Below are 12,997 nucleotides of genomic sequence, written 5' to 3'. Positions count from 1 at the left end.
CATAGTTAATGTTCATATAGTGTTTGGTGATTTTGATAGAGATTTGTTAACTTATGCATATACTGTATTAGGCTGAGATTGTAATTAATCTTATTATCCCACAGGCCACAGCCAAAGATCGGTTTTTTTTTTTTTTTTTTTTTTTTTTTTTGGAGGGAATGCAAAGTTGAACAAGACCCGAGTCCACCTGAAGACAATAGCTGTGAAGGAAACATCAAATAGATATGATTACTAAAGTACGTAAATTGTTTAACGGAGTGTTTGTGCTCAACCTAACAGTTTTTTCCTCGTCTCCCAAAAAATAAAATATTTCTTTCATTTGAACACTTTCAACACTACTCACAAACTCTACTTGTGAAATCTTATTTGAATTTTACTTTTTGATAATTAGAGTTTGAAGATATTAGTTTGGATTTGTAAAAACATTTCAAACACGGAAGAAGTAACACAATCTTTATGTTAATTGTAATAATCGCCAAAAAATTCTAATGGGATACTCAATTTCCCAGAGCTTTCTCACTTCACACAAAAAGTCCAATTACAGAATCTTTTTTTACATCACCACAATTTATGTCAGAAATTAACAACTGTTTTGACAATGATCATATTCAACCAATTATTCCAATTGGAACCCTTAACAAAAAGACTGCCAACAATCCCCAAAAAAACTCTAAATTTTCAGCACACTATGCAGGTATCGAAATCCTCTCCCACATTCACAATTAATAATGAAGGCTAGGGTTACTAGAACCTTGCTTTATAAACTGCTGATGCTGTGCATAGATTAAAGGTTAGGCAACAGCAAGCAACTTCATGTGCCAGCAAAGGCCAGCACACCTGCTTATTATTACATGCTAAGAGACCTGCGTTCTGAAAAAATTTAAATCGAGACACAGGAAGGGTTAAATACAACAAATTTTTTAAAATTATGGACTTGCTTCTATAGTTGATTGAAACTTCAAGATCTTGCACACAACTGAGCATCCTCAATTAAACTCTCTGTGCTAGCGTGGTTTCATCTGGTGGTTGTTTGACGATAAAAACAGTAGGTTCTTCTAATCTATGCTTGACTGGTTGCCTCCCCATCAACATTTGGTTGCCTCTTGTCATAAGTAATCCTATATATGAAGAAAGCTGCAACTGCCCCACTGTACAAAGATGCATCCAAAATCAGAATCAATAATGAAAATAGAGCAGTGAAAGCACTCACTCAGCCCATAAATAAACATATCAGTATTCAAACATGGACAAGAATACACATCAAAATTAATATAGAGCAAAATGCAATGGCACTACAGGCTAAAAATACAACTATTTACTTGTATATCCTGAAATTAACATAAGAACTAATTCATGCAGAAAAGAGACACATAGGTGTACAAATTAATTAAATAATGATGGGCACTGAAATAAACTTCACAAATTTGTCAGACCACACTGCAAATAGCAAATCGATTATATGGATTACTCCGTATAATTAGTGATTTTGATATATTAAGGGACAATATTTTGTAGGAAAGAGTATAAGATGAGATATTACGTGACCTATCAGCTATTGCAAGTGATGTTCAGCTTCGAGGAAGCATATAAGTGCAACCAAAACAAGATTATTATACGTATGGTGCAACATTACAAAATAATTACTATATCTTCTTCCATTTTTTGTTTTTGTTTTTGTTGTTTGGGGGGGGGGGGGGGGGGGGGAGGGGGAGGGGGAGGGGGAGGGGGGAGATGAGCTGCAAGCACAGAAATGAAACCATATATTGCAGACAGAAAAAAGGAAACACAAAATAATCGGTGGTAAGATAGAAACCTGATAATCATTTTCAGAAGTCCAAAAAATGTCAACCCCTGCAATCAAAGTTTACAGATTTCAGAAACAATTCTTGAAGGATGTAGAATGTGCAAGTGGACCAATAGATAGGCACAACTGGTTAAAAAAAAACACCAATCCTACCTCGAATACCAGGCGTGCGTCCCTTAAAAATAGAATGCTAGTAATTGCTGCATAACCAAAAAAAAATTAACATGTTCAGAAATCAAATGGAAACATTATGGAGGTGAAAAGGATGATTATATGAAAAATTACTCCGTAATTTATTATTAGCAGGATTGAACCAGTCAACAAACAAAGCAAAAACTTATATCTTACATTAGAAGTTAGAAGAATGCATTAACAGAGGTAGTAAAGCAGTTAATTACAATTCTTTTTTCATATTTACTGCCAGCATGTACAGAGCTAGATTTTTTGCTAATTGCTACAGCTACCTAAACTGCATGCCTGCCTTACAAACTAGCAAGTTACTTCATAAATATGTTTGGCTCCTTCACAGACCACATTAGGTCTAAAGATTGCAAGTACCAAATCAATAAAGGAATAAATCAGTTGCTACACAGTCAAGGTGGGCTGTTACTGAGAGTGTGCACTGTGCGGCTGCTTGCTGCATCCTCAAGAGGTCAATGCAGTCAACTGCAGTTTGGTGAATAGTTTGGCAATTGGAACTTAATACCTTCTGCCAAGATATTGATATACTTCCTCCGTTAACTATTATTTGCAACAAAGGGGGTGTTTGCGGACTCCTAGCCAAAATTTGTTTGTGAGAGTAAAATGGAGAGAGAAAAAGTTGGGTGCATGTGATGAGGAGAGAGATAGAGAAAAATGATTACCTAAAAAGGAAAGAAAACATTTGTTGCACATAATAGTTAGCATCCATTTATAGTATATGTTGCAAATAATAGTTAACGGAGGAAGTAACAAACTTAGTTTTGATGATTTGATTGTTCAAATCAACTATAGGCACAACATATGATTATATGAGCAGTTTATTTTGCCTTTCATCTATTCCCCGTGGTTGGAGTAGGGGTACAGACTACAAAAAAGGCAAAACTTAAAAAAAAAAAAAAAAAAAAAAAAAAAAAAAAAAAAAAAACTGAACCAGTGTTAAAATCCAAAGTTTTACATAGTGTCACATAGATATAAAAAAACATGCCAACCAGATACTAACCTGCCTGTCCTTTCAAAGTCATATCACTGAACTCCCCTTTCCTCCATGATCTTAGACTTGATACGCTCAATGCCAAAAGAATACCCCCAAGGATCACACCAAACCTAATGGAAGAAAGGCTTCCAGTTATCATAAAGTTAAGGAAGCCACCAGCAGACAGAATAGTCCCTGCAAATTTAAAAGTATATGAGAGACCAATCAAGGAAAGAATGAAATGTACAAAATCAAATAATTAACCTAATGCAAGGAAAAGCAAACATGCATTAAAGTCATTGGACTATGAAAGTTCCAAACAATCCAGAATTATGAGAACAAATGACGAAATTAAAAACTTTGATATATAAAATATGATTGACAACATGCACATCCCAGACGTATAATCTAGAGACCAAATTAAAAAAGTAGAAACTTTGATGCAAAAAATATGATTGACAGCATGCACATCCTAGACATAATAATCTCATCAGAGTAAATTTGCTCTATTTTTAGAAATCTGATTTATTTGAACACCCAGGAAATGTCATACCATATGGTATCCCTATATAGAAATCACGAACTTTAGATACATCATCTAGATCACGAGCAGAAGCAAAGGTCTCCACTACATCCTTCACAGGTTCTGGGGAGTTCTCTGCTGCTGTAGCAAGATATTGTCTACCCTCTTCACTCAACTCTACTGTCATTACACTTAAATCCTGCCTTGCTTGATCAGCTTGAATCTTCAATTTATCAGCAGTGTCCTTCAGTGTAACAACTGCCTTTTTCATATATACTTCATATGCTTCTTGTGAAACACTTTGTAACTTTAAGGCTTGCTCTTTAAAAGATGCTAAAGCTTGCTCCCAAGCTTCCTGAGATGCTTTACCACCTTTGTTAATATCATCCTTCTGCGTATCCGCTTCAGAGGACTTCAGAGTTCAGAAGCATTTTATAAAACATCAGAAGTCAATAGAAAGAATCAAGTTCATGCAGAAATAAATAATATATCAAAATAAAGGACACTAAAAAAAGAAGCGAGCTGATGTGCATTATGTACTACCATGACATCATCAACCAACACAGTTACCAAAAGAGAGGCAATAATGACATGGTGACATTGTAGCTTCCACAATACAACAAAGGTAAGAAGAGCTTAAATTGGAAAACATAATCACAAGCTGAATGCACAGCAAGTGAAAATGTAAGTAATTGAGATGAATTCCTCAAATGTAAAGGAAAATAACAATAATGAGGACACATTGCAACATAGAGAAGAGGATAGTATATTACTGCACATAAGTTGCAATATTCACAAAATAGTAATAGCATTAATAGTTTAATACAATATGTAGACAGACATTCTACTTCAAAAATAATAATTAAAAAATCACTGCAAACACCAAATATAGGAGAAAAGATAATAGCTAGATAAGTGAAGTACTATATATTCTTTCCAAATTTCAATAACATATCATATATGGCCAAAACCTTTTTAAGTACACACGGGTGCACATAGAGATAGGTACAACACCAAGGGTGATTTTTTGTTTTTTAAGGAAAAAAAAAATCATTTTAGATCTTTGAAAAGAGCAAAAATGTATTAAATGGGCAGAAAATACCCTTGGGCATACCTTGCACCCGGGTGTGTATAACTTTTTTTAATCTATGGCAATCAAACTGATTATAACGAGTGATATAATGTGTTTTCAATGCAATAAACTGGCACAAAAGCCATCTTAAATTTGGCATCTTTAAAGTTATACAACAGCGATGATCAGGAGGAGAAAATTCTCGATTTCAAAACCACCCATTTCGGCTTCAATTAGCTGCTCATTTACTTCATCAATCTTTTCTTTTTCAGTTCTAAGAAGACATTGCCATATTTGACAGAAATATGATTACACGCGCCAATTAGTGGATGCAAAAATCTATCATCTTTAGGTCCGGGAAACTACTTCAGAATTCTTAGTTGATGCTACTTATGTTTCCTATCAGCTTCCTATCACCTTTTCAGAATTCTTAGTTGATGCTACTAATGTTTCCTATCGCCTTTTCAGTGGAATCATTGAGAAAGAATAGAAGGACTAGACAATGTTACTATCAGCTTCCTGCCTTGTGCCTACCTTTTCCCTTCAGCACACAGCCAGTTCAAACCCAAAGGTCACTCATTAGATTCACATTTTATTTTTTACTAGGGGTATGGGGAAGTCAAGAGCAGGTTAAACGCCCTTGGAAACGATCGAGCCCTAAGCAACCAAGTGGCGCGGACCACGGAGTCATGGACCCAATTATTCAACAGACATAACAATGTAATTACCCTCCAAATGTTCAATTCACCTGATTTCTCCACTATCCAATAATCCAAAAATCTATAGACATGAAACCTACATTTCCCAATCACATTACTCATAGTAATACCAATTCATCAAAAATTGCATTTCTTTCATCCAACGTTAATTTTCTCTCAATCAAAAAACCTCCATTTTGTTCAATCCAAACCCTCCACACAGTACATTCCTAAAAAGTTGTAACAACAACAAAAAACTCAAAATTCCAGACATTACAACTCAATAAAAAGCTAAAAAGTTATAAACTCACAGATTCTTCATGAGAAGCAGCAAAAACAACGGAAAGGTTCTTCTTCTGCCGATATCGACTCGGTAAGCAGAATCCAGCTAACCCCCTCGGCGACGACGATGCCGCCATACCAGCAACCAACAACGCTCTTGGACGACGATGAATTGATTCAAACCGCAGAGAAAACGACGACGTAGGCGGAGCAAACGAAAAGGACGCCATTGATGACGAAGAAAGCTTGTTCTTCAATGAAATTCCAACCAAATTAGGGTTAGGGTTTGTGAGAGAGAAACATTCAGGATTCATCATAATTTAGGTGTAAATTATGATATTGTTGTACCAGAAAAAATTGAAAAATGAGGAGAGAGAAAATGGAGGAAAGAGGAAAAGAAGGAAGGTGAGTTTGAGTAGGTAACGGTAAGTATAAAAAGGTTGAAGAAAGGAATGAATGAAGGAACCCTGAGTTTTTGTGAGAGTGACAAACTTGCGCCCTCTCTCTGATATGGAAAACTGAAAGAGTGAGGAGAGAGAAAAGTATTTCTTTCTTTTTTCTGTTGTAATTTGACACGTAGGTGTTTCTTTTTTGACATGTAATCAATTTGGGTCCCATTCATTTTACATAGGTGAATCTAGGGATCTTCGGTTGTTAATGAGCTGAGCTGAGCCGAGCCGAGCAATTTGAATCTTTGGGTAATTTGGGTTCGGCTTGTAAGACTTTAATCAAAAACTCAAGTTCAGTCTCGAGCGAGTTAGTTCCTAGACTAACTAGATGGGTCAATAATAATACTCATAGTGATGAGTAGGGGTGAGCAAAAATTCAGGGTGCCTTGATGTGGAACCGGAACCTGTTCAGAACCGCAGGTTCCAGTTCCGGGTAATAAAATTAGGAACCTGTTGCAACAGGTTCCGGTTCCGGGTAATAAAATTTTGGACCTAGAACCTGTAGGGTACCCTGTTAGTACATGTTCCCTATAGGGTAAATGAAACCGGAACCTATATGGTATTATATATTCTAGACAATTAGTGTTGGTTTGTTATATTTGAAGTACTATACTAAAGTTGTAAGCTTTTATTGTGAACATCCATTTTTAAAAAATATAAATTTGTCACAATTTATCAAGTAACTATTAAGCTTACTTTGAAAGACAGGGTACCCTGTTTAGGAACCGGAACCTGCAGGTTCCGGTTCCGGTTCCCAATTCTTAGGAACCTGTTACAACAGGTTCCAGTTCCGGATCCTATTTTTAGGAACCTGTTGCAACAGGTTCCAGTTCCGGGTACTGATATTTTTACAGGGTACCCTGCTACGCTCACCCCTAGTGATGAGCATAGGTCGAGCCGAGTCGACATGAGGATTGATCAGACACGGCAAGAAATGACTCAACTCGACAATAACATGTCACAAACACGACATGACGTGAGAGGCGCACTAGTTAGCCACAAGTTGTGCATATAATCTTCAAAAGCGGATACAAGCACGACAAGTCATCTCATTTTTCGCAATCACTTTACCAAATTCGAAGTGTATAAAGATTACTATAGGACCCGACTTAAACAACAAAACACAATCACTTATTTTTTTGGCTCGTTCTAAGCACGACTTGTTCAACTTTGGGCACGAGAATAAGAGACACAATGGCTTGATAGGTGCACACGCCACACGGTCCTTGTCCATCTTTAAAAATTCCCCGGGTCTACAAAATTACTCCTTATATTTCCTCCTCTAAAGTTTCTTGCCGTGCCAGTGCCAGTGCCTGGCTGCATCCCTTCCCTTTCTCTCTGAATTCTCCATTGAACAGTTTCTGAGCTTTTTGTCTTCCATTAAAGCAGCTTCTAAGGTAATTTCCTTTTTTAATCATAGAATATCAATTTCGCAATCTAGTGTTAATCGTTAATCTAATTCAAATTAGGGTTCTTCTAAGGTGGATTATTGAGCTATTATGCTTTGGTTGATGGAATTCACGACATATATATTTTAATTGATTGCCTGTTGGAAATTTGATGTTTGTCGAATATTTGTAGCTCTCTAGTTTGATTCATTCTAGTTTATGTTACATTTAACTTACTAAAGATCAATTCTGATGATTTGTTTCAATTGACTTGTTTTCTTCACTTAGGCTGTACTCAATTACTGAATTTAGAGAATTGTTGAAAAAAAAAAATTACTGAATTTAGAGTTGCATTTGATTATATAATGAGGGAAAAAAGACGAGAGTAAGCTGTTTAGGCTGTACTCAATTACTGAATTTAGAGTTGCATTTGATTATATACGATCGATTTGTTGCAAGTAAAGTAACAAATCGATCGTATCTAAAACACAAGTAAAGCTTCTAACATTTGTCTGGCCTATTCATGTTAAGCCATTTCTAGCTGTTTAGCTATAGGACACATTGCTTATCGAATTAATTTAGCATGGAATCATTAAAAGGTCAAAGACCTCAACTTAACTCCTTAGGCTACCCGTAGGTTAACAATGTCATGTAAAACTTGTTGCTAATCTCCTTGTAGATTAACAAACAAGTTTTATGCGACATTGTTAATTCATGAGTAGAATAAGGAGTTAAGTGGAGATCGTTGACCTATTAATGCTTCCGTGCTAAAGAATTTGGAGCAACACATCTTATGCCTTCCGTAGAAGTAGTGTTAGTCCTATTCCTAAATCTTGTTCCCTGACCGAGAGGTATTAGTAAAAGGAAACTATTGTAGACTAAGGAGTTAAGTGGTGACCATTGACCTATTAATGCTTCCTTGCCAAAGAATTTGGAGCAACGCAACACATCTTATGCCTTCATTAGAGGTTATAGTGTTAGTTCTATTCCTTAATCTAGTTCTCTGACTGAGAGAGGTAGTTTTAAAGTAAACGGCACCTATTGTAGATCTTATTTGTTGAGCACTTTAATTATCTTACTGATTTAAAACTTCAGTGACTATCACCTTTTGCCTTTTCTATATCTCCCCTTCAATATCCTTTCTCAACTTCAGCCAACCCCTTGTCATAGGTTTCTCTGCATCGATTTCACTACTGGGGCTGGCTATTAATTCCATAAAAATTTTGCACAGGTTACCATTCTCGCACATGGAACCTTTATTTGCCAACACATACTCAGATTATTTAGGGTTTTTGCTATACAGGTTTGTAGCTAATTTGATTTGCCTGTGTTTCTGGGCTGATAAACTGCTTGATGGAGTTGATCTGTTAGTTCACTCTCCCTTAACATACTTTGATACTTGTGTTTGAAAGTAATGCTAGGAAGAACTTGTGATGTGTGTTTGAACTCCTTTTCCTAGCTCCTGTCTGTCTGAACAAAATAGAGCCGTAATTAGCTTTCCTCCTGTTTTCCTCTTGTATCTATGAAAATTTTTGAGAGTCCTCCTTCGGCTTTGTTAAAACTCGAGTTGTTTGACTGTCTGTCTCTCTTGCTATTGGATTAAGATTATTTATTAGCTGGACCAGAGCTTTCCCATTTGACTCCTTTAAATTGTCTACACTTCAGGTGCTGGTGAAGATTGTGGAATTTTTATATTATCATGGTGAATGCCACCAAAGGCCTCTTCATTTCCTGGTATGATACAATGACTTGCTTGTGTATCATAATTTCTGTTATCGAATTGTAATTTGTGGGTGAGTGCGCACGCGCATGACAAAACACATTGCATACTTAAGTACACGTGTATTAACTCTTCTTTCTCTATTTTATGGGCCCTGGGTGCTACACTTTATCTAGGACCATAGCTAGATCAAATAATACCACTAACGGTACTAAGATATACTTGTATGCTATATGCCTATTTCACAGGGTTTTCTTTTTTCTCCATATTGAAATGAAAATGGAGGTAATTCTTATCCTGCACTGTTTAGGCCATTTCAATAAGATTGTTGACCTTTTGTAAGCCCTTCTGTATCAGTTCCTTGATCAAAACAAAACTAGCCAACGCCACACTGTGTGTGAGGCAGAGCTACCACAAACTGGAATCACTGCATCAGAACTAAGTTGGCCATTTGTGACTGATCTTATAGATTGTAGACCAATCAATACCAGCCCTTGTGGAATAGGATTTGGCTGACTTTGCTTCCATATACTCCGTAGCATTCACTTCTGCTACACGGAGTGGATTGAACAATTGAAGTCCTTACTTTATTCTGTATCCAACTTACAAAATTCAATTTGCTCCAGTTAGGACCTCAATAGCTCAATCCACTCCGTTGACACCCACTCTTCAGTTGCCTACAAAACCATTGCTTTCTCATTGACTGACACCCACTCTTCAGTTGCCTTTTATATGACGACTGGGTTTACTTTAGTTTGCCTGAAAACGATTTCATTCTGGTGGATACAAATAGCACACAATCCCGCCATTAAATAGCTTCCTCTACAAGTCTAATTTGTGTTATAATATATTAAAAGTTACAAAACTGGCTGTAATTTCTGCGCCTGTTGACCAACAAAATAGTTTCTGGGATATGCTTTCAACATTACCTGTCCTCTTTATTAAGTGCATGTTGGATTTGATATATGTTTGAAATGCTCTGCTTGAATGTTTGATTTTCTGATCATATGTTACAATGCACTCATGGAAATATATGATTTTGCCATTGCTCGGAAGGTCTAACCTTTATTTATCTCTCCTTGTGGTTCCATCTTTTAGTGACATACCCATGGCGCAGTTTATTATCAATATGAATGCTTCATTGCCAGCAAACCAGAAATTCATAATACATGTCCTTGATAATACTCACTTGTTTGTGCAACCTCACGCGGGTGAGATGATAAAAAGTGCCATTGCAGACTTCAGAGAGGCGAATACTTATGAAAAACCTGGTTAATGTTATTCATTTGTCTTTATTTTTTTAACTTTTTGTAAAAAAAGTTGTATAATAAATTTCCATACTATACTGCTTAATCATCGTTGTGGTTGGTTACAATTTTCATAGTGAGTCCCATTGGGTGAATTACACTTTGTAAGCAATACATGATTCTATATTTTGTAAACTCTGTTTTCCTTTCGATTTCTTGGTTTAGAATAAAGCCTCACAATTTCCAAACAGTGCACCTTATTTTTTCTGATCTAATATTCTAATATAAAGCTCTAATTTGATTAAACTTTGCCGTATGCTAAGATTGCTAGCACTATCTATAATAGATGTAATTTTTATAATTTATTTCAACATGGAATTAAAGATATTTAGCAATAAAAATTCGCAAAGAAAACAATACAATATGATTTGAACTTATCTTTTCTGAATTGGAATAGTAATAAATAACAAGATACTGAAATAAGCGAGACGGCAAGTCTGCCTTGTCCAGAACGGAAAGCAAAGGCTGTGGTGAGGCTCCTTTTTATTTCACAAAATATACTAGGCTTTACTTTTTCCCCCTTTTCTTCCCGGCAGTAACCATTGATCTTCCGTCTTCTCCTGATTTGAAGAGCAGTCGGTAACGAGCGAGTAGATTGGTTGAAACTAAACATAGTCTAAGCCCTTGTAGAGTTCAGCTTGGCGGATCCGGCTTTGGGCTGAGTTTAGGCCAAGATTTAGCTAATGTCATTGCATAGCAATCAGCTAATTCAGATCATTCAGCAAACACAACAATCTGAACTCTCAATCAGAAATTTAGCATTGAGGGACTAGTTGGCTTCATTGTCTCTGAGAATGCTGCAATCGGAATTCAACATATCTACGTGCAAATTGCAAACTTCTGCGACATATTTAGACAACTGGAGTTGTGTGGAGCATCAAGAATCCCTTTTTTCTGAAGTCCGAACTGTGATATCATTGTTTCTCACTCTGTTAAATACAAGAAAGTAGCAATATTCAGCAATAAGAAGAAAAAAAAAAATGTGCCTGTCCTTTGGTGTCAATGAAATTCGACTTCATACTCATGAAATTTTACTTCATACTCATCTTAAGAACTTCAAATGGTAACAACTAGATTTAGACGTTAAACTAACCTTGTCACAATAATTTTCCATTCTTCAATACCATAACAAGATCAGACAAAACAGTATGTAAGAATAGAAAATGAAGTTTGGCACACAGCACACTTCAGTAGTGAACATAAAGAACAATAACCCAAACAATGAACTCAAATTCCCCATAAGGAAATCCTGTCAAGTGAGTCAACTTCAAATTCGAGGCGTTCATATATCTGAACATCACAAGTCTTGGAGGCTATATTAAATGTCGATAACTTCCCCACAACTTCTGCATTCAACTCATCCAAATGAAAGCCAATACTCATACACTTTAACACTTGGGCATTATTCAGCAAGTACTCCACTACTTGCAACTGATCTTTGTTTCCTCGGAAACAAAGAATTCCAATTGTTTCAAGGTGCTCCAACAAACAATTAGGAAAGATGTCAGGCGGATTCCACTGGTAATCATCGCCATCAAATATCCCCTCCTGTAAATGTTAAGAAATAGCAAACATAAGTTATGAAGTAATTTATTTATTTAGTTTTTAAAGTTAACATACTCGAGACACTGCCACTCACCATATCCAAAATAAGAAACTCCAAGCAAGGGGCGCTATAGAGCACTTTGGAAAAGCAGGTCCAACCCGAGAAAGCACTTAAATGCACTACAAGCGTTTTCAAATTTGGGAATGTTGGCCAGGTATAGCTGAGAGTTGATCCGAGAACCTTCATAGAAAGTGAATATAATTTGAAGGATACAACAAAATTAAACACAGTATAAAAATCATAAAACCAATTATTTTCATTTTCTATTGCTTGTAAAAAGCAACAAATATGTTCAGAATTAATAATTAAGCACTAGGTAGTTTAAAGAGAGGATATAACGAAGAGAAGAAACTTACACCTAAAGTATTCCATTTCAATATCAGGGCCTCAGCAGCAGCAACTCCCTTTAAGATTTCAAGGAGGCGGTTAATATGTTCAGGAGCTAAAAGTTCCAGACTAAAGACACAATAATTGACTTCAGCAGTATAGACGCGTACTAAATTCTTCAGCACAAGCCGAGATATTGAGTCATCTTCTATGGAGAGGCGTTCAAGATTGGGTGTATCGATAGTAATAGTAAAGTCATTTTCCCATGAACTTCCCTCATCTTGCAGCCCAAAGCTCAATTTTCTTAAGGTAGAACTAGAAACATTTTTTTTTAGCACTTTCGGGGAATCCAGGTAGCCAAATAGATCCAGTTCTTCTAGCACTGGGCAGCAAGACAAGAGTCGGTTTACAACACCATTGTGATCAGGGAATATAACATCAATATCAAGTAACTTGAGAAAAGGAAAACAAACAACTGACTCTGGTACATGAATATCAAAACATGATTTAAGCTTGAGAGTTACTAGTGTGCTGCACGAAAGAATGAGTTGTGCTAAGGGGCGTTCTGGCTCGTTAAAGTATTTGTTGATCCATAATTGTAACTTTTCCAATTTGTGGTTCAATGCACAGCCAATCCATGCATTTAG

The 12,997-nt window shown here is 36.2% G+C and overlaps 2 protein-coding genes across 2 annotated transcripts in view; both read right to left on the bottom strand.

Moving 5' to 3' along the window:
- Positions 1 to 729: 729 nt before the first annotated feature.
- On the bottom strand, positions 730 to 5,900 carry LOC145617842 (protein FATTY ACID EXPORT 3, chloroplastic-like). The gene is made up of 6 exons (XM_081672595.1): positions 5,583 to 5,900; positions 3,532 to 3,913; positions 3,006 to 3,173; positions 1,958 to 2,004; positions 1,814 to 1,851; positions 730 to 1,148 (listed from the first exon to the last, which is right to left on the bottom strand). The coding sequence occupies exons 1-6, from the start codon at positions 5,868 to 5,870 to the stop codon at positions 1,061 to 1,063; spliced, it is 1,011 nt and encodes a 336-aa protein (XP_081528721.1). The 5' UTR covers positions 5,871 to 5,900; the 3' UTR covers positions 730 to 1,060.
- A 4,858-nt stretch (positions 5,901 to 10,758) lies between these two features.
- LOC145617162 (F-box/FBD/LRR-repeat protein At2g26030-like) overlaps positions 10,759 to 12,997 on the bottom strand; it is a 2,578-nt gene continuing 339 nt past the window's right edge. Inside the window, exons 2-4 of the mRNA XM_081671844.1 lie at positions 12,380 to 12,997; positions 12,057 to 12,203; positions 10,759 to 11,965 (exon numbers count right to left, since the gene is read on the bottom strand). The exon at positions 12,380 to 12,997 is cut by the window's right edge and continues 58 nt beyond it. Of these exons, the coding sequence (XP_081527970.1) occupies positions 11,645 to 11,965; positions 12,057 to 12,203; positions 12,380 to 12,997 (1,086 nt within the window). The 3' untranslated portion in view covers positions 10,759 to 11,644. The remainder of the gene's footprint in view (positions 11,966 to 12,056; positions 12,204 to 12,379) is intronic.

Source organism: Chenopodium album, chromosome 26, assembly GCF_948465745.1.
Source record: "Chenopodium album chromosome 26, dcCheAlbu1.1, whole genome shotgun sequence".
NCBI classification, from domain to species: Eukaryota; Viridiplantae; Streptophyta; class Magnoliopsida; order Caryophyllales; family Amaranthaceae; genus Chenopodium; species Chenopodium album.
This window is presented reverse-complemented; position numbering and strand designations above follow the sequence as displayed.